Source organism: Anopheles maculipalpis, chromosome 2RL (genome assembly GCF_943734695.1).
Source record: "Anopheles maculipalpis chromosome 2RL, idAnoMacuDA_375_x, whole genome shotgun sequence".
NCBI classification, from domain to species: Eukaryota; Metazoa; Arthropoda; class Insecta; order Diptera; family Culicidae; genus Anopheles; species Anopheles maculipalpis.
The window spans coordinates 34,330,243-34,351,267 of NC_064871.1; the positions used below are offsets into that span (position 1 = coordinate 34,330,243).

The following is a 21,025-nucleotide window of genomic DNA, read 5'->3' on the forward strand; positions in this document are numbered from 1 at the left end:
TAGCAAATTCCTGTGGCCACGGGACATGTTTAAGCAGCTAAATAATGATAGCGCAATGACGCGGCAAAACAATCAACTGGCGGAAAATGAGCGTCCCGAGCGAACTGTTCGACCGCCCGAAGCGGTTTGAATAATAACAACAGTTTACCAAATAAACAAGTGCCGCCCTGATCGGTGTTCGGTCGGAACCCATTCATCATCGACCACATCAAGATTTTCCATGAACCGTGCTCGTTGTCGTTTAAATATTTTGCACTACCACGGTTCATTATTTTGTATGAGGGTGCTGTCAAAAATTACGGTCATTCATCTTGCACTGGGCAGGAAGCGTGCAGGGTGAGATCACGATCGACCAGTAATTAATCGTTATAAATGTCCCAGCAGTATGTTGTCATGTTTTTTTTTTTACTTGTATCTATCGTTGCGTGAGCTTATTTAAATTAAATTAATCAATATTTATTGATGATTAACCGGTCCCACCCTTCAACCACGTGAACTGAGCAGAATGTTTACAATTTCATCTTCTGCGAAAATGCTGTCCCACACACAACGAAAGCAAAAGGCAAAAGTGCGTTCGGAAAGGATATCATCTCGACCTGAATGACACTTCTTTACTGATCTCCGAACGAGATACTTTGTTTTCCACTAATCGCCGAAGGCATCCTTGCCTCGGAAAGCTCCAAGCTTTCGAAAGTCACTCAATGAAAAGCTCTCCAAAATGTACCCGACTTCGTGATGATGGTTCTGAGAGTTGGAATAAATAGAGGGAGAACTTATCTCCTATTATTTCCAGATGCTCTTTGCTCACTAGTTTTCTAGCAATTACTGTGTTTCTCGTGCGTGAAGGATTTGTGAGTGGTGAGTATGCATCGCTTTCACGACTCACAAAACCAGCTAATGGCAAACAGGAAAAAAAAAATTACATCACTCACCCCGGAACGCGGATGTCCATCTTTTATCATCCGAGACACCGGCGCCATCACTTCCATTCTCAAGTCAGAATAGAAAAAGCTCAAAGTGTGCGGATTCCCGTGGCTGAAGCGTTAGTCACGGAAGTCAGTAATACCTGACCAAGACCGCGGGACAAAGTAGATAGACAGAGTTACACGTATGGAAAGGAGAAAAAATATCTCGCCAGCTGATGATTCGACATAAATATTTCTCACCGACTCCACTCTCCGGATAGCAAATTTTCCTTTACAAACGATGAAAGTTCACTGTCACCAAGTGAACCACTAATGCTGCCGTTAAATCCGTATTTAAACCACTTCAATGTAGCTCCATCAGTCGTTTAGCTTAAAGCACAAACCCGAGCAAATAGGAAAAGTGCATCGCGCTAGCACCACTTGTGATGCACTCGTGACGCCAGGAGAAGATTGTGGCACTTGTGACGCTATTAAGTGCACGCGAAAATGCACCAAGTGTGCTTTGCGTCAAACGCTGACAAACAAGGTTAAGCCTGCTGTCTTAAAGTGCCGGTAACAGAGGCCAGCTTGAGACACTTTGCCCATGTTACATCCTTTATGCACATTATCGTTGAAAGAGACAAGCAGGGCTGCGATAGTGGAGGTGTTGAAACAACTTTTACTGCTAAACTTTAACCGGAAAGATTGTCCCTCTCTTGCTCTTTTTCTTTATAGTAAAGGTTCATTTTTTAAAGACTTTACTTTAAAAAAAACTATACACAAAGCGGACGTGCAAAAGCAAAGCTGGAAGATTCCACTGGAAGCCACACTTTAAGGTAAGTCTCGTGTAAGTCTAGAAGAAACTATCGTTTCGGTGGTTCCTTCGTATGTGAGGTGAGCAAATGCTTCAGTGACTCGTTCTGCACTTTCTTCGTCGTTGTTAGCAACTCAAAAAAAAACACACACAAAAACGAGCGTCTCCTGCAAGGGTAATCAAAAATTCACCTTTTATGAAATGAAAATCTCGTACTACGGTTGGAAAAACTTTGCCTTGCTCTGCATCCGAACCTTGATCGCCAGTGATCTCGGCAAATACCCCAAGCTTACAAGTACACGCTAGGGCAAAGCTTGCGCTAATAATAATGTCTTGGTGTTTTGCACCGATCCTTACCTTCCCTTGTCAGTAAAGGCGCATTACGCGGTTTTCGCAACGAGCGTGTTTCACTTTGCATGGTGAGGTAAATAGGTCCGATTTTCGGGAAAACGTAAGGTCTTTGCCGTAGATTGTGCTGGATAAAGTCAGCTGCATTCGCATCAAGTGTAAGACGGTACACATACGTTTTTGAAGCTCCACTGTTACCACAACACCACAGACAACCTTTACTGTTGGAGTTTCGGCAAACTGTGCCAGGATGTGGCACTATCGTTACGCGTTAGAAGAAATTTCCCATCTACCGATACACAATAAACCTCTTCTACTCGGCTGCTCGAGTAACGAGGAACTGCTGTGATAATGATGAAAACTTACTCTTTTGAGATAACTTTAAATATGCGAAAGTATGCACAAAAGTTTGCTAAACGATAATTCTTAATGATGAATCCTGCTATGACAATGTTGGACCGTAATCTTCAAACTTTTAATATGAAATGGTTAGGAAAACAATTGTAAATAAAACGTTGAAAAAAGGCTTCTTAGGTGATATAATCAATTTCAAACCTCCATTCTGAATTCCCCTTATTCTAGCAAATAAAAAGTCACCAACAAATTGCTACCAGAACGAAGGTCTTTTTACTCTCTCTTTCTCTCTTCCTGATTTCCGGAATCAAAATAAAACCTATTTATAAATACAATTTGCTACAATTTTGCATTCCATTTTCCGTTTTTTCCGAAAGTGCAAACAATTGTCACGTGCAAAAGAAAGCGTAAAAAAAAAAATACTGGAAAAAACAACTACTGCCCTACGGTGGGTCCATTATTGCTCCAAAATGGACAAGCAACAGGATGCACAAACAGGAGAAAGTGGGTTTTTCCTACCGTTTCGTTTTCGATTTTCTTGCTCTTTGCGAGGCGGAATCTTGTGGCAGAGCTGGCCAGCAAACAAAAAGCAAACCGGCAACCGGTCCACACTCGCAATGGAATTCTATGTACACCGCAATGATACCGTATGCGGAAGTGATTGGGGAACCAAAAACGGTGGCACGTGTTATCGGCAACACCTTTTCCCCGATGGTGGAGGAGTTGCAGAGCAAGTGGGTGGAAAATGCTAGCAATTTTCCATTTCCCCAAGTGGTCGATCGTGGCAGGTTGCAAGTGAAGCTCGTAATACGATTATGGTAGATAATTTCTTATTTCAGCGATAAAATTGATTGTTCAATCGAACGAGAGTCATATTTCCGAATCGTGTTTCCGTGTCGGTTGTTTTGTAGTGGTTGTGAGTGTGAGTATCGTCAACCACACTGTTTGCATTGTAGTGTGTATGAGAGAGAAAAACAATAATGGAAAAAAGGATGAAAAATCACACCAATTTTCTCCCTTCATAAGTAAATAAATATCGGGAAATTGCCTATAGCATTGCAGCAATTGGAGGTGCGCCACCACAGGAAACACGTAAAACAAAGGCAAGGCACAGTTCAATACAGTAAAATTAAACAGGATAACAATAACATAAAGGCTAAACATCATAATAATGGGTTCGAATGCAATTTTATTGCAAAATGTTCTCCGAAATAATGAACCATTGCATCGACTATCCTCGACTATATTTCTCCCGGTAACACTTTAACACGCGGGAACTCGTTCCAGTGAAAACCACTTTAATTCAATGCCAAGTCATGGAAAAGCGTAATTCTCTTATTCACACCACCTCATAGCAGCTGTAATGAAATATGTAGCGTTTAACAAACATTAAAAACCATCCCACCGCGGGCTAGCTGGTTCTCCCCGAAAATCATTTTTCCAAAGAACTTTCATACTCTGCTGGCCTCGGTGCAGAAAACCAAGCAATGTGCTGGTGGTCCTACACGTTACAATCATCTTTCTTGTTTAATTAGAAACTTGAACCATTCCGTAATTGGCATACCCGTTCGAGGTTTGAATAGTGGCCCGTTGCATGGCCATTTGTTGGTTAGTTGGCTGCGTTTTTTTTCAAATTCTGGTTTTCTTTTTGCCGTCGGTTCGTATCTGGACAAGACGGTCTCCAAGCGACTTGTGCTCCTACCCGTCGCATCAAATGCTTTGGTACATTCGGATCGTGCTTTCTCGTCCCGTCCCGAAGTAAGGAGAATTGTTTTGAAGTGCCGACTGAAGTGCCAAAGTTGCTTCCTCCTGGATGATGCTATCGAAAAGATGGAGGGTAAAGAAAATTTATAACACCGCCCAACTCCTCCGTCAAACGTAGCTGCTCGCCCACGAAGTCTCGCAAAACCATACAGTCATCATCATCACAAAGTTAGAAACGTAGCATTATGGCGAGCAGCGAAAGAAAATTACAGACCATTCCAGTCATTATTGTTGAACTTCGGGGAGATTCAAAATCCTTTGCATTTGCGTAACAGTTCTTACTGTGGAACAGCAGTCCAGAGCAAGAAGACTGATGGAAAAAAGATGCATTACATCGGACGGCTTTCAATCTGTCGTAGTAGTGCAGCTGTACAAATTGGCTGTTTGTAAAACGTAAAGATGGTCATTTCATTTCATTCTGCTACGGGTAAGCATCTCCATCCTACGTTCCATCTAATTATTATCTTCGAACCGTACGTCGACCAATTATTAGCGTTTGCAGCACGCAAAGCAACACGTGTCCACAACCCACGTGCATGCTGTGGTTTATACCTTAATCAATATGTCTGCGTGCACCAGGAAGATAGTGTGTATTGCGACTAAATTTTCTCCATCCGTTCCATCAACCACCTAGGCTGCGGAACGCAGTTATGCTACAAGTTGTGCCAATTATTAGTGCATTGATTTGATTAGGATCAATTTCCAACACAGCGGCAGACGATTTAAACGTGGGACTGCTTGAGACGGTACGATTCATATGGCAGATGCCTGTGAAACATTTGTCGTCTTCTCGGATTGAGGATATATCATCGCTTCTGATGTAGGATGGAATTGAACAAGTAGGTTACTTAATTGGATTAATTTATGAAACTCTGTCTAGCGACTGGAGGTATCAATCCATGACGGCATACAAATACTTCCTACTCTCTATTGATCAAGATAAAGCACGATTGAATTCGAACAATTCTCATAAAGGTTATGTTTTCCATTTATCTCCAGTCAGTTCATAAGCTACGTGTGCTTACTTTTTATGGAGTGTTTTAACTGGCCAAAACGGCGGTCAGGGGGGGGGGGGGGCAACAGCGTGACCTTATATGTCGTAAAACCAAGCAAAAAGAAAAGCTACATTTTCCCCAAGAATATTCTGACATCTGACCTAGTGGCAGCTTTGATTTTTCACACGGCAGGTTCAGGTATCGAGTCCCATGCAGATCGTTGCCCGTAGTAAAATAGTATTTTTTAAATGTTGTTTTGATTCTTTGGACTTGAAAATTTAAAGTTTAAAATGTTAAAACATACTGTATATTTTCTCTTTGTTAAAATTAAGTACTTTCCTCAATAAACATAATTTTAATAATATTTAAAATAAATATGGCTGTCCCGTTGCCCACTGTCGTTTCCCACTATGATTTAATAAGATGTCAAACGCACTTCTCGTACCCAACACTAGATGGCGCACTTACCAAAACAATCCTCTGTTGCTATGATTTAGACGTGTTGTACAGCTGTGTGGCAAAATAGATCGTGTTCCTTGAGATTATCTTGTTTGTTGAGCTCCAAAGTTAGCTTCTGTTTTAACGAAACGTTAAGATGGCAGACCAAGAAACTAATGGTTACAACGATGAAGCGAGTGATTTTAAGCGTAAAAGCAATGCAAGCCTTCGAGAGACCGACCCGGACGAAGACGGTGAAGAAACGAGCAAGGAATCGGAGAAGGTACAGGAGTACATCAGAAATATACTGAACGAACGGGTAGCTTTGGACCGTAAATATCCCATTGCTGATCGGTTGTTACAAATGGGTAAGTAATACTAGGAAATTACATATCCCCTTCTATCGGACCCCTTTTTTTGTTTTGTAGAAGTGGAGACAACACAAAAAAATGGCAAACCTCCAGCTCGACGCTACATTGACATTTACCGGGAAAAGCCCATTAAACTGCAGGTAAAAGTAATCGTGCCGGTAAAAGAACACCCTAAGTTCAATTTCGTCGGTAAACTGCTTGGTCCAAAAGGAAATTCCCTAAAACGCCTGCAGGAAGATACCATGTGCAAAATGGCCATTCTGGGCAGAGGTTCAATGAAGGATCGCAAGAAGGAAGAAGAGCTTCGATTAGCCATGGATCCCAAGTATGCCCATCTCAATGATGACCTGCACGTTGAAATTAACGCACTGGGACCACCAGCGGAAGCACACGCTCGCATTGCATACGCACTGGCAGAGGTACGAAAGTTTCTTATTCCTGACAGTAACGACTTCATCCGGCAGGAACAGATGCGTGAAATGTTGGAGGATCCAGAGTGTGAATTGCCGGTGAAAAAAGCGTACAAAAAGTCGATGGCAACACATGCATCTGTTCACGATGGTCCACCATCGTCTGGGATGATGTCAAGTTCTCAAGGACCTGCATCTTCACGGTCGTTACCACCTCAGCGGAAGGTTCTTTCGATTCTAGATAAAGCACGCGCCGCACTAGAGGACACTCATTTCCCCCGGTAAGTCGTCTAAGAGGTTACAATAGGATCGAGGATCTGACTTTATAGAGTATGATTTCGTTTCAACTCCTCAACGTTTAGATACGAAGAACCTCCACGATATGAGCGTGAGCATTTTGAATCATCGTACCACTACCACCCGCAACCACCAGCACCACCTCGATCAAAATATGAAAGCAATAATTATAGTGATGATTATCGAAGAGATTACTACCGCGATTCCAGTTCTTACTCTGGTAAGTACATTCTTAAGCGAATTATTTTAGCAATCAAAATGTGTCATTGTTGCTGTGTGAAAGTTGCCCTAAATACATCTAAACGTAAACCACTATAAAACCCTAAACCCCGATAAACTTTAACACCATTAAAATACGAATGTGGCGCTAAAAGCATATCCAAAACTCTCATTCAGAATCATTGTCAGTTCCACCGTCGAAACCGAGCGCCACATCGATGGGCGGTCGATCGTGGAAACCGTCTACGTATAGTGGAAGTTCAACACGAGAGCAAATCGATCTGAAACATCATGCTACACGGGATCTCCACTCGTATCGTCATGCACCATACGGGCGACAGTCAAAATAGAACATTTTGTTAATTTTTTGAAAAATAATCATAGCTGCTGCCGAGCACATTAAATTTGCGTTTTAATCTCTTTTGCGTTTGTGATGTTGCAAAGAAAATGGCAAATGAAAGCAAACACACAAAAATTCAATTTAATGAAAATTAAAAAGTCTCATAAAGCTCAAGTTTTGCTCGGTTTCATTTAAAATAAATTTGATTTTGGTATCGACTATGCTGGTGTGAAGCAACCGGCCTTAAGTAAATTTAAAAAGGTATAAATATTCGAACAATACCAAGTAATTCTACCTAATTTTCCTTAGGGTTTGTGAAGCCAAATAAGAGAATGGATTATTGATTCATTGATTCAAAAATGTGGTTAATGTTATTTTAACTGAACCAAGGAGAATAATATTTTACTGAATAATTCACTGAAATCTGTCGTTTGTGGCTTGCTGATGTTTTGCGTATATTTTGAACAATTTCTATAATGAATTAACTGAATTGTCTTTGATATTCATAATATGCCACAATTAAACATATAATAGTTCATTCGTAACGGCTAAAAATACAGAGCAGCAAACATACACCATACCTAAAATATGAAAAATAAATAAAATTAATTCAGCATGTGGCGCAAAGTGTCTTTTCAAGACTAAATATAAATACAAACAAAAAGTTCAAGAAAAAGAAGACTAAATTTGATGTAATATCGTGAGAAATATTAATTTATATTTGAGAACGACGATATTGTAAGCAAAAGTAATGGTAAAAACCCATAAACTATCAAACAATTTTAATACCTAAACAATAAAAACATGAAACATGTAAACAAAATAAAATAATGAAATAAAACAAATAAAATCACAAATGTACGATGTAAGTTGAATTGCATTGATGCATTTTACAATACCCGGTAGTCATATTCGCACATTTTGATTCAATTTGAGTGTATAACTCACCATTTCGTTGGCAACGCGATATGGGACCCGTTCACCATTATAATCGCAAAACAATGGTGATCGATTGTTCACTCGGGGACGTCATCTTCCACTATCGATATCACTATCAGCTATATTGCGGCAAACAGTGCATCATGTTTGGAAGTTTTTATTTTTATCTTCGACTTAGCAAAATAATCGCATCATAGAAACGCTATTTATAATAATTTTATGATTTTATTGAACATATTTTGGAATATGCACAGAATGATTGAGAAAATTTATTTCCGTTTAATACTTTATTGTTCGTGTATTATAACATTCTTACCTATCACATTGTCCCTGTCTGTTTTGAAGTTAGATGTCTACGGTGCATCAGAAATCAGTAATGGTGCTAATATTAATCACGCATTTGTCGCTAATTTTATTAGGCACTATGACACTTGTCTATGTAAATCTTCATCAACACCCTGGTTCTGTTATAATATCCTAAAAGCACGTGGTTTAAGAATCCTTTCTTCATTCCCGTTTTTTGCTGGGTGGAGTCGCCTTTGAAGGATAAATTGCAAACAGTGCCAGTTGAATGCCGCTGAGTGTAACCGCAGCTAAATTTTGCAGCTTATTGGGGGAAAAATGCAAATATTGTTATCCTATTATGGAAGTACATTCCCATAGTACATCAAATTAAAATACTTACCACTACAAAAATGTTGTTTAAGATCACGCCGTACAGCAGCCAGCTACACCCAACGATCGTACCAGACAAGATCATGGCAAACGGTAGACCTTCGGTACTTTTCTTTCTAATGATTTCGGGTAAACCAAGCAAGGGTTGTCCAATAAGGCAAAGCATCAGTACAGTGATGATCATACCGAAGCGATCCTCTACCACTGCCGGATTCTCTATCTTAACGTATCCGAGCAAACTGATCGTAAACAGTGCCGTTCCAGCGACCTGGCGCCAGAAGCTTGAGCGTTCAGTTGGTGGCGTATAGAGCAGGAAGAATAAAGCATAGGCCAAGCTGATCGTGAGACCGACCAAATTAGCATTGGTCATTGCGGAATCGTTCATCAGCATCCCGTGTTGCAGGAAAAGAACGGTACTAAAGCGGAAGAGGAACGCCAGAATAGGTATGAGTGTCTGGGATTGTAATGTTTTGGAACATTGGATGGGAGCAGCTTACAGTCCACAGCCACCGACGAATGGCATTGCCGAGAAACCGTCGGTCGTGCCTTTCTTCCGGATGTCGTTGCACACGAAGCAACCGCTAAACATCTGTCCCACCGTTAGGATGCCGGCCGCCATTCCGACTTGTTCCTTGTACGGTTGTAGAGCTTCCGATATTGCTTCCATTTTCATTCACTTGCTCACTCACGCCAAATTAAACACGCTCAACCGAATTGTTCTCGCCCACCTATAATATCCCACTCTCCCAAGGGCGGTGCGCGTTATGTTGCGCGATGCTTCTCCGTTTGGTACAGCACAGATACTAAGCGACACTCTGACCCAACGAATTAGACGACGATCAACCACTCTGGTCCAGCTGATGAGAATCACCGCTCAATGAGTTTATTCTGCGAATGTAGTAGTGTACACGCAGCCATGCTCTTCACGCGCCGCAGACAGTGAATGTCGAGGTCAGTCGGCTGTGTTCCACTCGTTGTTTCATCCCTTTCGACGGTAGAGAGGCTCGGTAGAGATCGTTTCAACAGTAGGTACGAAAAACGTGACTTAGCATGTTCGCTATCAGATGCGCTGAGAAGTTTGGTGTTTCGGTGCTCGGTTTCGCGATAGATGACACTCACCAATGTTGGTAGCAGCGGTGTGTAGAATCGCGACAATTGCACGCTTACTACCACGTGGTTGAAGATGACGATTGGAAAATAAAAGTGAGAAGGGGTTGTGGCGTGAAACAGCTCCAAGCATCATCGCTGATTCGCTCTTGCATCTGGGTTGGTTGAGTGTTTCACTATGACAAACATGACAACCAGTTTCGGAACTGCACGTCGCGATTTATCTTATCTTATCTTGCTCGTGTAAGAATCTGCTTTGATATTTAATGACTCCGTTCGCAGTACAACAGATGTGGAACAAATGATCCTGATGCAATTTGATTGTAATAAAAATGATATTTTATCATTTCAATAATAACTTTGATATTTCTTAAATACTTGCGACTTCTAAAAAGCAACTGTTGGGTTTCTTTGATTTTGTAAAGTTTTATATCTGCGACATGCAGTGAAGTAACGATGAAACTAAACGTTGATTGCACTCTAACAAAAAGCAACTTGACATGACTTTCATTGACTTCACAGCGCAGTGTCCGGAATGCTTCCTTATCAAATGTCCGACAGGCCGACTAAGCCTTCGTACCAAACAAAAACTGCAAAATTGAAGATACGACGGAGCATTGGTCCTTCGCAGCGGATTAACGCTGCTTTTTTTTCTCATCAGCTTTGGTAGCGGGATAAATGATAAACAACGATAGCTGGACCATACACAAGCCCATGGCTATGATTTTCTGGACCTGTGAATGGAACGGTTGGTACAGTAAAATCGCTTGCAGAACGTGAAGTTCCAAACTTTCATCCATCCCGTTATTCACTTACCACAATGAACGTGTTGTTGATGAGCAGTCCATAAAGAAGCCACAGGATAGTAGCGCCGGTGGAGGCGAGAATTGCGGGCAGTGGCAAACCTGCACTACTTTTGGCGCGAATAATTGAACGCTACGGTGAATGAAGAATGATATATCAAAATCGTACACTGCAGCAGCAAACTTTAGGCCAATTTTTTGAAGCCCTTACCAACTGAGCCAGCGGTAGCGCAATGAAAGCGAGTGCCAGTATTGTCAGAACCATCCCTAGCCGGTACATAACTTCGGGACTGTCTCCCTGGGCACCGTATGCGTACAGACCTGCGGTAAGTGTGGCTGTACCAGCCGTTAGTCTATAAAACGAGCCTCTCAAATTGCGCGGAGTGTACCAACAGTACCAAAGGGAGTAAAGTATTGAAAAAGTTAATGTAATAATACTCGTCCAGATTAGTGCCGGAGCTTGAAGCTTCTGAGAATACTGCAGTTGAAGAATGGAGCTGGGAAGACAAAAAAAAAAACAGATTATAGAGCTTAGACATTAGAAGGCGTAAGATGATACCTTAGATCATCGTACTTACAGTCCGCATCCACCAATGAAACGAACCGGTGAAACACCAACAGTTGTTCCACGTTGCCGAATGTCATTACAAATGAACCATCCTGCTACGTACTGAGCCACCGTGAGCAAGCCGGCTGCCTGTCCGATACGCTCCCGGTGCGGTTCGAGACCGGCTAATAGTGTCGTGCTAAACATGCTTCACCTAACGACTAGGCAAACTGAAGAACAGAGCAGCAGGTTGCACCGGCTGATGTCGATTCGGGGAACTCTCAACAGATCTCATCCAACAACCCAGACACCGGCTGCTGTACTGTGAGAGCAGATGATGATGACCTAGTGGGGCTGTTTAGTTAATGTACTCAGTCTCAGAAAATCGCGTCTTACGGTGAGTGAGCGCCGATGCTAATCTCTCTTATAAATCCCAGAGGCTTAGGCACCATGCTAACACTTATCTGTAAAATGGGAAACATCTCCCGAGAATGTTTGTTTTGTAATCAGCACGATGGAGTGTGTGCTTGGTCTCTTCCATGCTAACAGCAAGCATTGATTGCTTATGGTTGTTTTATTTGGGTAGATTTATTGTGTAACGTTAACAATCTTCTCTTGAGGCTTTCTTTTTCAATTTTCCAATTTTATAAACTCTTTTCATCATCCATATGACACCTCATTTCTTCAAAAATTTGTTCTCTGATAAGATTTTAAATTGTATTGTTTTACTTCATTTCAAATTCAATTCGGATGACAGTCGCTCCCTGTTACGGTCCCTCTAAATTCCTATTTCTTCTTCCTTTTTCGGTTCATTTAGGCCGACATTTTCTGAGGACCATTTTCGCACCATCATTGCATCCGCTCTATTTATCGCCTCATTTGGTGACATCCTCGACATCCAACCATAAGTAAATCGAAAACTTTCTCGTTGGCTGTATGCAGCCCCCACTGCGTGAATGAAACATTTCTTTGACTTCAGATGTTAGATATCTTCCTGCGTTGGATGTGGCACGCTTCGACGTTTGCTGTAAGAATAAAGCATGCTACTTCGCAAACGGAAAAGTGTTATTTTCCTTCCATTTTCGTAGCTTTTGTCTTCAACTACCGTCCCGAGGGGAGAGTTTTCGGGTCCGTTGGTTATATGATTATGCATTGTAGATAACAGAGAAGTGGATGGTTAGGGATAGATTTGAGGAAGGAAATTTCGCAATCGTTCAACACCAATATCGTAACACAATGGTAACTGTAAGTAGAATGTGGTTCTTGCATATGGAGATGCATCCTGCAATCTATTGTCTTCGAGTAAAGAAGAAGCGTTACCCCATTAGCATTTGCCATTTTGAGATTTAGAGTACAAAACAATGCAGCGGATGCTTAAATGGAGAACTCTATCGCTTTAGTTACTTTCGTTGATGCATTGAACAGCTGAAAAGGAATGTCCCTTTGTAAACAATCCCAATGTTCTACTATGCATGATAGTGTTTGATGGAGACAAAGGTAAGACTTAGCTTTTACTACAAAACATTCAGCTTGGCCCAGCAACAGGTAATGCAACCAGAAATTCTGGTTGTTTTGTTTGCATCTTAAAGTGATATTTCCGTTCAAGCTGACTGGAACACTAGCACCAATGACATTGCGAGTTGATGTTGTGTAAAACGGCTCACTTAGGATAGAAGCCTTCCTAGAAGTCTTAGGGCTCGTCTTTGCGATCATATTTAATTTGAAATATTTTTTGTAATAAAAAAAGTGTTTCTAATTATTTAACACATTTGAATCCTAGTTCCTGCTTAAAATGTCACTGAAGAAAGTAACCAGCGCGATGTATTGTGTTCTGCAAAACAAATTACATGAGAGTGCATCCAACTTGCTCCTTCTAAGTTTACCACATATCCATCATCATATTATGAAGCTGGTGGTGATGATGATGCAAACATGGAGCGAAAGAAAACATCGAGATAATGGCAAACAAGGCAAGATCGTGAAAATGTACTCCCTGCAATTGCTGTGCCCGATGTGCATATGATATTGCGTGCTATTCTGCTTGATGGATACCAGCTGGGCAAAATGGTTGTAATCTTCGCTGAAGAATGACATTTAAGGGGAGCAAGTTGTGCTGTGCAGATTATGAAAAATTCACGTTTATAAGAAAACCAGAATGAGAGTGTAGTTTACGGTACTGTTGGATAGACGTGGCTTTGAGTTTGGAATTGAGAAAAAAAAATCGAAGATGCTTGGAAGATGGTTTTGAAAATCGTTTTAAACAAATACTATGAAGTATAAATATATAACTTTATGGTACTTTATTCCATTTAGCTTCGTCCCATTTCCATTTGTAAAATTCCTCCAAAATTGTTTGCGCAATGGCGAATATCGAAAAGTAAGTTGTTTTCGCTATTGCGACATAACGCAACAGCCTTCGTTTCACCTGTTTCTCATACACAAACTACCAGACACCGTTATCGGGCGTTTTCTGCTTATCATCAGTCCCCGACCATAGTGGGTTAAATACATTTGATAAGGGTCGCAAACGCCAAACCACGCTCTGAAGCTGATGAAAGGTGTTACCACCATCGTACGGGACCAAGTAACAAATAAAGCCATACCTTTATAGGCGTAGCGCGTTGGTGGTTTGCTTCTGTTTCAAGCCGTTTCTTATTTATCATTAACTAGAGCAGCCAAATGGATGAATACACGTTGATGTTTGGCTTACTCTGTTATACCATCTATTAATTTATCATATCACTGCTCCATCATCCGTCGCGAAGAGTTTGACGGAAAGGATCGACCATTCATGATGGAGGAGTGCGTAATTAATGAAGGAAAAGAATAAGAAAACGTTATCCTTATCCAATGATAAATTTACCCTGATAGCGAAATGTTCCTGGCTTCATTATCCATTAAGGTACCATCTTCGTAAACATACCCATCCAGCAGAAGTTAACTTTCGTGATTCAACTGACCTTTTTTCTGTGCATCAGCACAATTAGCCGTTGCTTTTATTTGATATTGTCATTTTTTCCATTTAGCAAAGGATATCGTAAATCAAAATACACAATTGAAAAATAAAATCCAAACAATATCTCGCTCATCTGTACTATTACTGTATCGTTGTTTATTTTTGTTTTTGCTGATACAGTGATGCAGACAGTGCAACGAACAGAAGACTATGCTTTCATAGGTTTTTCGCACCTGGAGAGTTGTTCTGGTGGTAGTTCAGCCTGCTGGAGGGAAGTAATGCCAAAAAAAGAGCAGTATTGTGTCTGTTTGATTGATTCTAGTGTGTCAGTTCGTATGGTTATTTTGCTTTTCGTTGAACGAACATGAACGTGATAGTGAGATGAAGCATCGGTGGTGTAATTTTATTAGCCCACTGTTGTTGTTTCGCTGAACCGGATTCACAATGCAAATTATACAGACGTACAGAACCTGGCAATGGAATGACAGTTTCCAATTACTGCTGTTTGATTCATCAACTTTGTCGGGTTTGAAGGCTGATCTTGGATTGGCGTTGAAAATGGATGCGTTTTCGAAAGTTCGTTAAAAGGTTCATGTTTCAGGCTGAAAATGAGGAAACCATTTTGATGGATTGTTGTAAGCTACAATCGATTGTATGGTGTTGCTTTAATCCTGCTTTTTGGAAACCTTGCGACAGTACTTTATGCTTAATTTGCAACGCAATTCCACTCAGTGCAATTTGACAACGGATTAAAATGAAATATATTGTGAAAAAATACGCAGCACATCGTGCTACTTTAACCTCCAGGAACCAATCGGATTCAAACGGCTAAACTTTGCGTATACGTTGAAGGACAAAATTGCTTTTGACAAAATGGAGATTTCGTCTAACGAAGATCATATTTCCTTGGATATAGCATTCGTGTACGCTGCTCAATAACTCTTCACACATAATGTACAGGTTGAAATGTACGTCTAACAAAGTGCTATGCGTTATTGACAGGCGAGTAATATTACTGTGTCTGTTCTACCCCATGTTTCTCTGTGCCCTCATCTCTGTATGACACAGTCTACTCAATAGTCAATTCACCACCATCATTGGAAAATGGAACCACATTGCATTGTGCCGAAGCAGAAAATGGACAGCATGCTTCCGAGGCGAGCTATACAATTGACCTGACCGATTGACCCATTCCGGTGGAAGGAACAAACTCCCTCCCGTTCCATTCACGCTACCAAAGCCCATAAATTAATATGCAAATTTGAGTGACATCCCATTAATTGCCACCATCGACAATAGCACAACCCCGCGAATCTGATGACGGGTCGATACTGATCATTATGCCACCCTTCTCTGTTAGGGTAGCGAGAGTAATGATTAAAATTAAATGGTCCCCCACAAATAGGCCCGAAAACTTTCACGCTGAGGTTGTATCGGTGCAGCTTTAAAGTATGTTCTAGCGTTTTTGTTGTATTTTTCGTTCGTTTGCGTTGTTTGTCATTAGCGATTCATTAGCGATTATTTGATTTCCATTAAGGATGCGAATTGTGTACAGATTTAGTGGTTTTGTAAACATTTATTCAATCGTTCAACCGTTTAAACCCGCTTTGATAAAAGGATAAGTTTAACGCAGGCAACAAATCAACTCATTCGAGCAAGTTTCTACAGCACTGTGTGCCTCAGATGTGTACGAAAAATACAAAATTAATCAACCATGAAATGTAGCTACTTTACCTCTATTTCACAATTCAACAACTCAACCTTTTCCAGGTAAAGCTGCTGACAAATTGTTGCAGTTATGCGAGCTGCAAAACTACTGTCGTGTTTCGCAACAGCACGGATGGGGATTTTCCCATTTTCCCGTTCCAACGAAAGTGTTTAGCTCTTGATCCTTCCGCTGCAATGCTTTTCATTCCCGGTTTTGATTCTGTGAAAGCGGATGGAATTCGAAATGGAATATCTTGTGCAGCGAATGAATCAAAGCCCAGGCACAGTATGAAGACCGGTACAACGTGCTGGTTTGGCAATGGATAGGTTAATCTTCTTTACTCACAACTCACCCAGGTTCTAGAGTAAACGAGATTGTACGTTCCCGACACTTGATGACGATAGATACGATGATTTCTTGTGATGAGCATAATTTAAATCGATTTTTGTCGTATTTAGTATTCAACGATATATTATGGTTACAATAATACGAATCAAATATCATTATTTGTTTTTGTGAAACACCTTAAAATACAAAAAGGGGTTTTAATTGAATAACCCTTTTTTTGAAAGGCCCATAAACGCATGAGCTTGGTCGTCCGATATACTCGTTGAAAACTATCTAACCGTAATATCGTCACACAATAATTTACACGTATTTGCTTTGCATAATTATTCGATATTCGTCTAGCGCAATGTACAGCACCAATCGCCAGCTATGAAATTGCATTTCAATTATTTCACCTTTAATTGTAGAACACATACGGGTGTAAACTTGCCTCCCACCCACAACGATAGCTCAAAAAAAAAAAAAGAACAACAAAAAAATCCACCACCCTTTCTACACTTTGCTAAGCGAAAATGATTCAACTACCCCCCCGTTTCCAGTACAGTGATAAAACCTGTTTGCTCAGCTGATAACGAATGCAAAGACGAAGGTGGTTCAAAATTTCCCTTGTTCATTTCGTGTTATCATTTTTTTTTTTCGGATGCCTTGCGTGGTAAACACAACCTGAACCGTTTGGCCACGTTTGTTACGTTCGTGTTCATGTGCCGTCTGGCCGAATGGCAACGCAACAGATAAGTACACGCGGAGGGACGTGCTGCCAGCTATTGTGAGTTCATCACAACGTTCGTAGAAACGGGCACAGTGATAGAAATTCATTTGGAAGTTTTTGTGTAGCGAAAAAGAATTTTAATACTTTATTTAATTTCATTGATGGGATTAGCCGAGTATGCTCGGGATGAGGCAAAAAACAAGGAGGAAATGCCTCGAGAAATATGTACAAAATCAGCTCTAGAAGAGCTGAGAATACGAAATCGAGCCGTAATACTTAAACTTTTTTTTTTAATTGATCGATTTATAAAATCTTTTCTTAATTACGTATGTATTATGACGAAGAACGAAGAAAGTTGGAAAAGCAAAACATATTCTCTTGGCCATATTCTCACTTCAAGAGAGACAGAAAGATGAAAAAAAATCTGACAGGGGACAGATTGTTACAAAAATTTAGAGGCTTTATTATTGTAGAACTTGCATCTCAGGTTATTTACAATTGATTATGACGGTCCAATGCCGTATTGTCAATGCATCTCAGGTTCCCAGGAAAAAACAATCTCGACAACATGGATACGGACATATAACACTGGCTGCACATGCCGAGACAATGCCGGACATGTGACAATCTCTCAAAATCAGCAGTAGATGAGTATCGTTGTATCGGGAGGTACGTCGTCTATCGACTCCAAACTAATCGCAGCAGCGACCAATAAAATTATAGAGAAATCTCTATTTGAAAACTTAATCCATTCATCCTGTATCTGAGATCAGCAAGAACTTCGAAGATGCGATAAAGTATTTTTAAAACAGCGATGGTACCGGAGGTAATTTTTCTACTGGACTTTAAAAAATTTAAATAATTTTTGCACTACGCATTTGAACAAAAATTTGCGTTTTTGGTTATCTCTAATGGGGGCGGCACGGTGGTATAGGTGAAAGCGAGTCTTAATACGGCAGGACCGGGTTTCAAGTCTCATCCGGACCGTCCCCCCGCAGTGAGGACTGACTATCCAACTACGTGGTAAGGGCAAGTCTGGTAATCCGTTCGATGGCCGGCGTGATCTTAGAAAGTCGTTAAGTCAAGAAAAAGAAAGTCATCTCTGGTTGTATGACCTTCACCACCTTTCATAGATAGTTGGTTTTTTTTTTATAAAATAGCCAGGGCGTCCTTAACTAATAAAAAAATTCTATTTGCTTCGCATATGCTAATTTATTCTGTGAGGGATTTTTTTTATTGTTTCTCGTCGTTAATCAACAAAACTAGAATGTATTGTTGATTATAACGAATGAAAGAATAAAAAATACACGCTACACAAGAATTGTGTCCTTTTTAAGCAGCAGAAATGTCCTTTAGTGAATCGATTGTGTTCATCCGGTTCATCCACCCTTATCACCATGGCTTCGGTTTGTTTGGGGCTTTTCCGATGAACCGCCCGGCCGGAACAGCTGCTCATTTCGAGCACACGTTCACCGCGTACGCAGCAGGTTTGAAGTCAGTCTAGCGAAAAACGTGCTACCGACAAGACGGAATTTTCGCCATTCGCCGGTGTGCGCCAAACTAAATCCTTCTTCCGGTACGGTTTGCGTGTGTGTGCGTTTTCTAGCAGTGTGCAAGTGCTACCTATCTCGATTCAGTTCCAAGCCAAAAAGAAGGGGGTTCGTTATCAGTTCTCAAGGTGGTGTTGGGAGCTGCTGCTTTTGCTGCTTATTTGTTCATATCGTAGTGGAGTGTTTTATTTATCTATTTCTTCATTATACTTCATTCCCTGTGGTGTGAAATGAATTTCATAAGCATGTTATCCACACACCCAATTGTGAATCAGCACGGTCGACACGGGAAGCAGTGATCCATACAACAGTAGTCAAGAATGTTCCAGGACGGCAAGTGCAATTTTATGTAAATCGCGCGCGAAAATCTGCATGTATCCAGACAAACAGTGCTGCCATTCGCCGTTTGTGTAAGACGCATGGAAATTAGCTACCAAAAACCAATTTCAAGTGGAATAATTACAGCTCGGAGTTTTGGACCGGTAGACGACAGAAGAGGTGGGAAAGGATATGAAGGAATTTCTGTCCATTTGTACTCACCAGATTCCTTGTCGTTGCTTTCACAGTGGTTGCATTATTTGCAAAAAGGTGCAGAAAACAAGAAGGAAGTGTTCAAGCAAGAAAAATATCGTAGTCGTGTGTTAGAAATTCCTTGCGCAAAAAGGAATTCCCAACTAGCTGCGTATCTCCTCGGTTGGAAGATTACAAATTCTTTTGCGAGGGAAACCTCCAGAGATAGAGAGAGCAAGAGTGGCAAGATAGCTTTTACACCTGGTGAATAGCTTTTTCTTCCGGACATTAATCCTGCCAAACAATCGTTTCATCTTCGAAAGCTTCACGCTTCCAAGGGAAAGTGCTTTGTGTGTGTGTGTGTGTGTGTGTGTGTGTGTGTGTGTGTGTGTGTGTGTGTGTGTGTGTGTGTGTGTGTGTGTGTGTGAAAATGTGTTTTGTTGTGCTAGGTTTTGTATCAGTGTTTATTGGTGGAACATAATTTTTAGCTTAACTCAACATTACCGGCATACTGAAGGGTACAACCACGCGCCCGAAGCAATGGTACAAAAGTGAAAGAAGAATTAATTTTGTTTTATTTTATTTATGCATTCAAGTATTGTACTCTTTGTGCCTTTATTCACAGAACGAATCGCCGAAAGGTCGCGCCACAACGCGATACCGGCAAGAACTCAGGCACGCTGATCCTCTTAGTCGGTCGGTACGTTCGCGCGCGGTAAGGATTTTACAGTGGAAAACAGAACTTCCAAGCCTTTATCCGTCGCGGTGACCCTTTTCAAGTGTGTGCATGTGCTTGTGTGTGTAGGTGAAGAAGAGTAGGTTATCCACCAACAACCCACCCAGTCAAGCCATAAAGAGTAATTTACCCGCAGGTTGTGGCCGGTGTATAGTTGGATTCGATTACCGACACGCGCGAGGGTGTTCTTTGACGCCAGAGAAACATCAACGTGGCATAGCGTGTGCGTGTGTGTGTGAGCTAGTTTTGTACCTAGTGAAGGGCGGTTGTATATTGTCAGAGGTCGGACCTGGTTGACGGGATGGCGTTTCCACAAAAGAAGGGGGGATGTTAATTCATTGAACGGCGCGCGCTATGCTACTAGCTAGGAAGCAGAGTTGACCCGAGGCGTACCGGGTTTGTATAGCTTGTTCTCGCACCTTACGTTCTCGCGCGTGGTAAGCCAACCCTAAAAAGGACAAAAGAGGTCCCCTCTGACTCCAATGTAAACTCCCGTAACTACACACGAATTTCAAAGCGAAGGCACTACAACCTGCCGTATGAGAAGCGTGGTGCGCTTGAGTGACTTTTCGTTACGTTTGCTTTGACGCGGAAAAGTAACTGGCAGCGTTGTGCCACTTCAGCGGTGCACCTGGCAGAAGGTGTGGCGAGGTCATCAGTTCTCACAGTGCACGGAGTACTTTTGCAGGTGCCGGGGCCTTGTTGAAACGTTACCTTTTTCCCGACCTGTAACGCCAACATACGCCAACATTGCCAGGGAGGGAGTAAAATCTCAAAAGAAAATCACCACCATAGTTTGCGTTTCCTGTGATGTGATGTTCCGAGTCTTACCCGAGCGCACGATGGCGAAAGTGGTTAAAATTTAATTAAGACGGTGTTTGCACAAAAAAAGATCCTCAGCAACTCCACAATCCAAGGCACTTATAAGCGGAGTACCGAGCAGCAGCAGCAACAGCAGATTTTCTAAGTGATGAAGGAAAAATGAGAATTGCAAACAAACTCCACCTTCAACCAACCAAAGGGTCTTTTTTTCCATTTTCCATTTACATTTTCCGCTCTCTCTCTCACACTTGGTTTCTAATATTACCGATCTGTTTTACTTCACTGTTTCACTCTTACCATGCATTGTTTTTTGTATGCACTTCAACGCAGCACTTTATCAGCAAAAGCAGAATTGATCGC

The 21,025-nt window shown here is 41.3% G+C and overlaps 4 protein-coding genes across 4 annotated transcripts in view; 1 reads left to right on the forward strand and 3 right to left on the reverse strand.

Moving 5' to 3' along the window:
* Positions 1–21,025, reverse strand: part of LOC126559420 (uncharacterized) — a 252,847-nt gene that overhangs the window by 154,124 nt on the left and 77,698 nt on the right. The window lies entirely within an intron of this gene.
* Positions 5,772–7,265, forward strand: LOC126559845 (KH domain-containing, RNA-binding, signal transduction-associated protein 3-like). The gene is given in 4 exon segments (XM_050216018.1): positions 5,772–5,986; positions 6,047–6,680; positions 6,729–6,916; positions 7,093–7,265. Coding segments are annotated over 4 exon segments (1,206 nt in total). The 5' UTR covers positions 5,772–5,775.
* LOC126558985 (sugar transporter SWEET1-like) lies at positions 8,689–9,554 on the reverse strand. The gene is made up of 3 exons (XM_050215077.1): positions 9,367–9,554; positions 8,880–9,285; positions 8,689–8,800 (listed from the first exon to the last, which is right to left on the reverse strand). Exons 1-3 carry the CDS (start codon positions 9,540–9,542, stop codon positions 8,702–8,704), a joined length of 681 nt encoding a protein of 226 aa, XP_050071034.1. The 5' UTR covers positions 9,543–9,554; the 3' UTR covers positions 8,689–8,701.
* Positions 10,612–11,620, reverse strand: LOC126558986 (sugar transporter SWEET1-like). The gene is made up of 4 exons (XM_050215078.1): positions 11,358–11,620; positions 10,991–11,276; positions 10,793–10,912; positions 10,612–10,710 (listed from the first exon to the last, which is right to left on the reverse strand). The coding sequence occupies exons 1-4, from the start codon at positions 11,531–11,533 to the stop codon at positions 10,612–10,614; spliced, it is 681 nt and encodes a 226-aa protein (XP_050071035.1). The 5' UTR covers positions 11,534–11,620.

Coding starts and splice junctions, on each gene's coding strand:
- LOC126558985 (XM_050215077.1), bottom strand. CDS start 9,542: ATGAAAATGGAAGCAATATCGGAAGCTCTACAACCGTACAAGGAACAA. Junction 9,286..9,366: donor TTCGTCGGTGGCTGTGGACT/GTAAGCTGCTCC, acceptor CTTCCGCTTTAG/TACCGTTCTTTTCCTGCAAC. Junction 8,801..8,879: donor TAAACAACATTTTTGTAGTG/GTAAGTATTTTA, acceptor TCCCCCAATAAG/CTGCAAAATTTAGCTGCGGT.
- LOC126558986 (XM_050215078.1), bottom strand. CDS start 11,533: ATGTTTAGCACGACACTATTAGCCGGTCTCGAACCGCACCGGGAGCGT. Junction 10,913..10,990: donor CGCTACCGCTGGCTCAGTTG/GTAAGGGCTTCA, acceptor CATTCACCGTAG/CGTTCAATTATTCGCGCCAA. Junction 10,711..10,792: donor TCAACAACACGTTCATTGTG/GTAAGTGAATAA, acceptor TTCCATTCACAG/GTCCAGAAAATCATAGCCAT.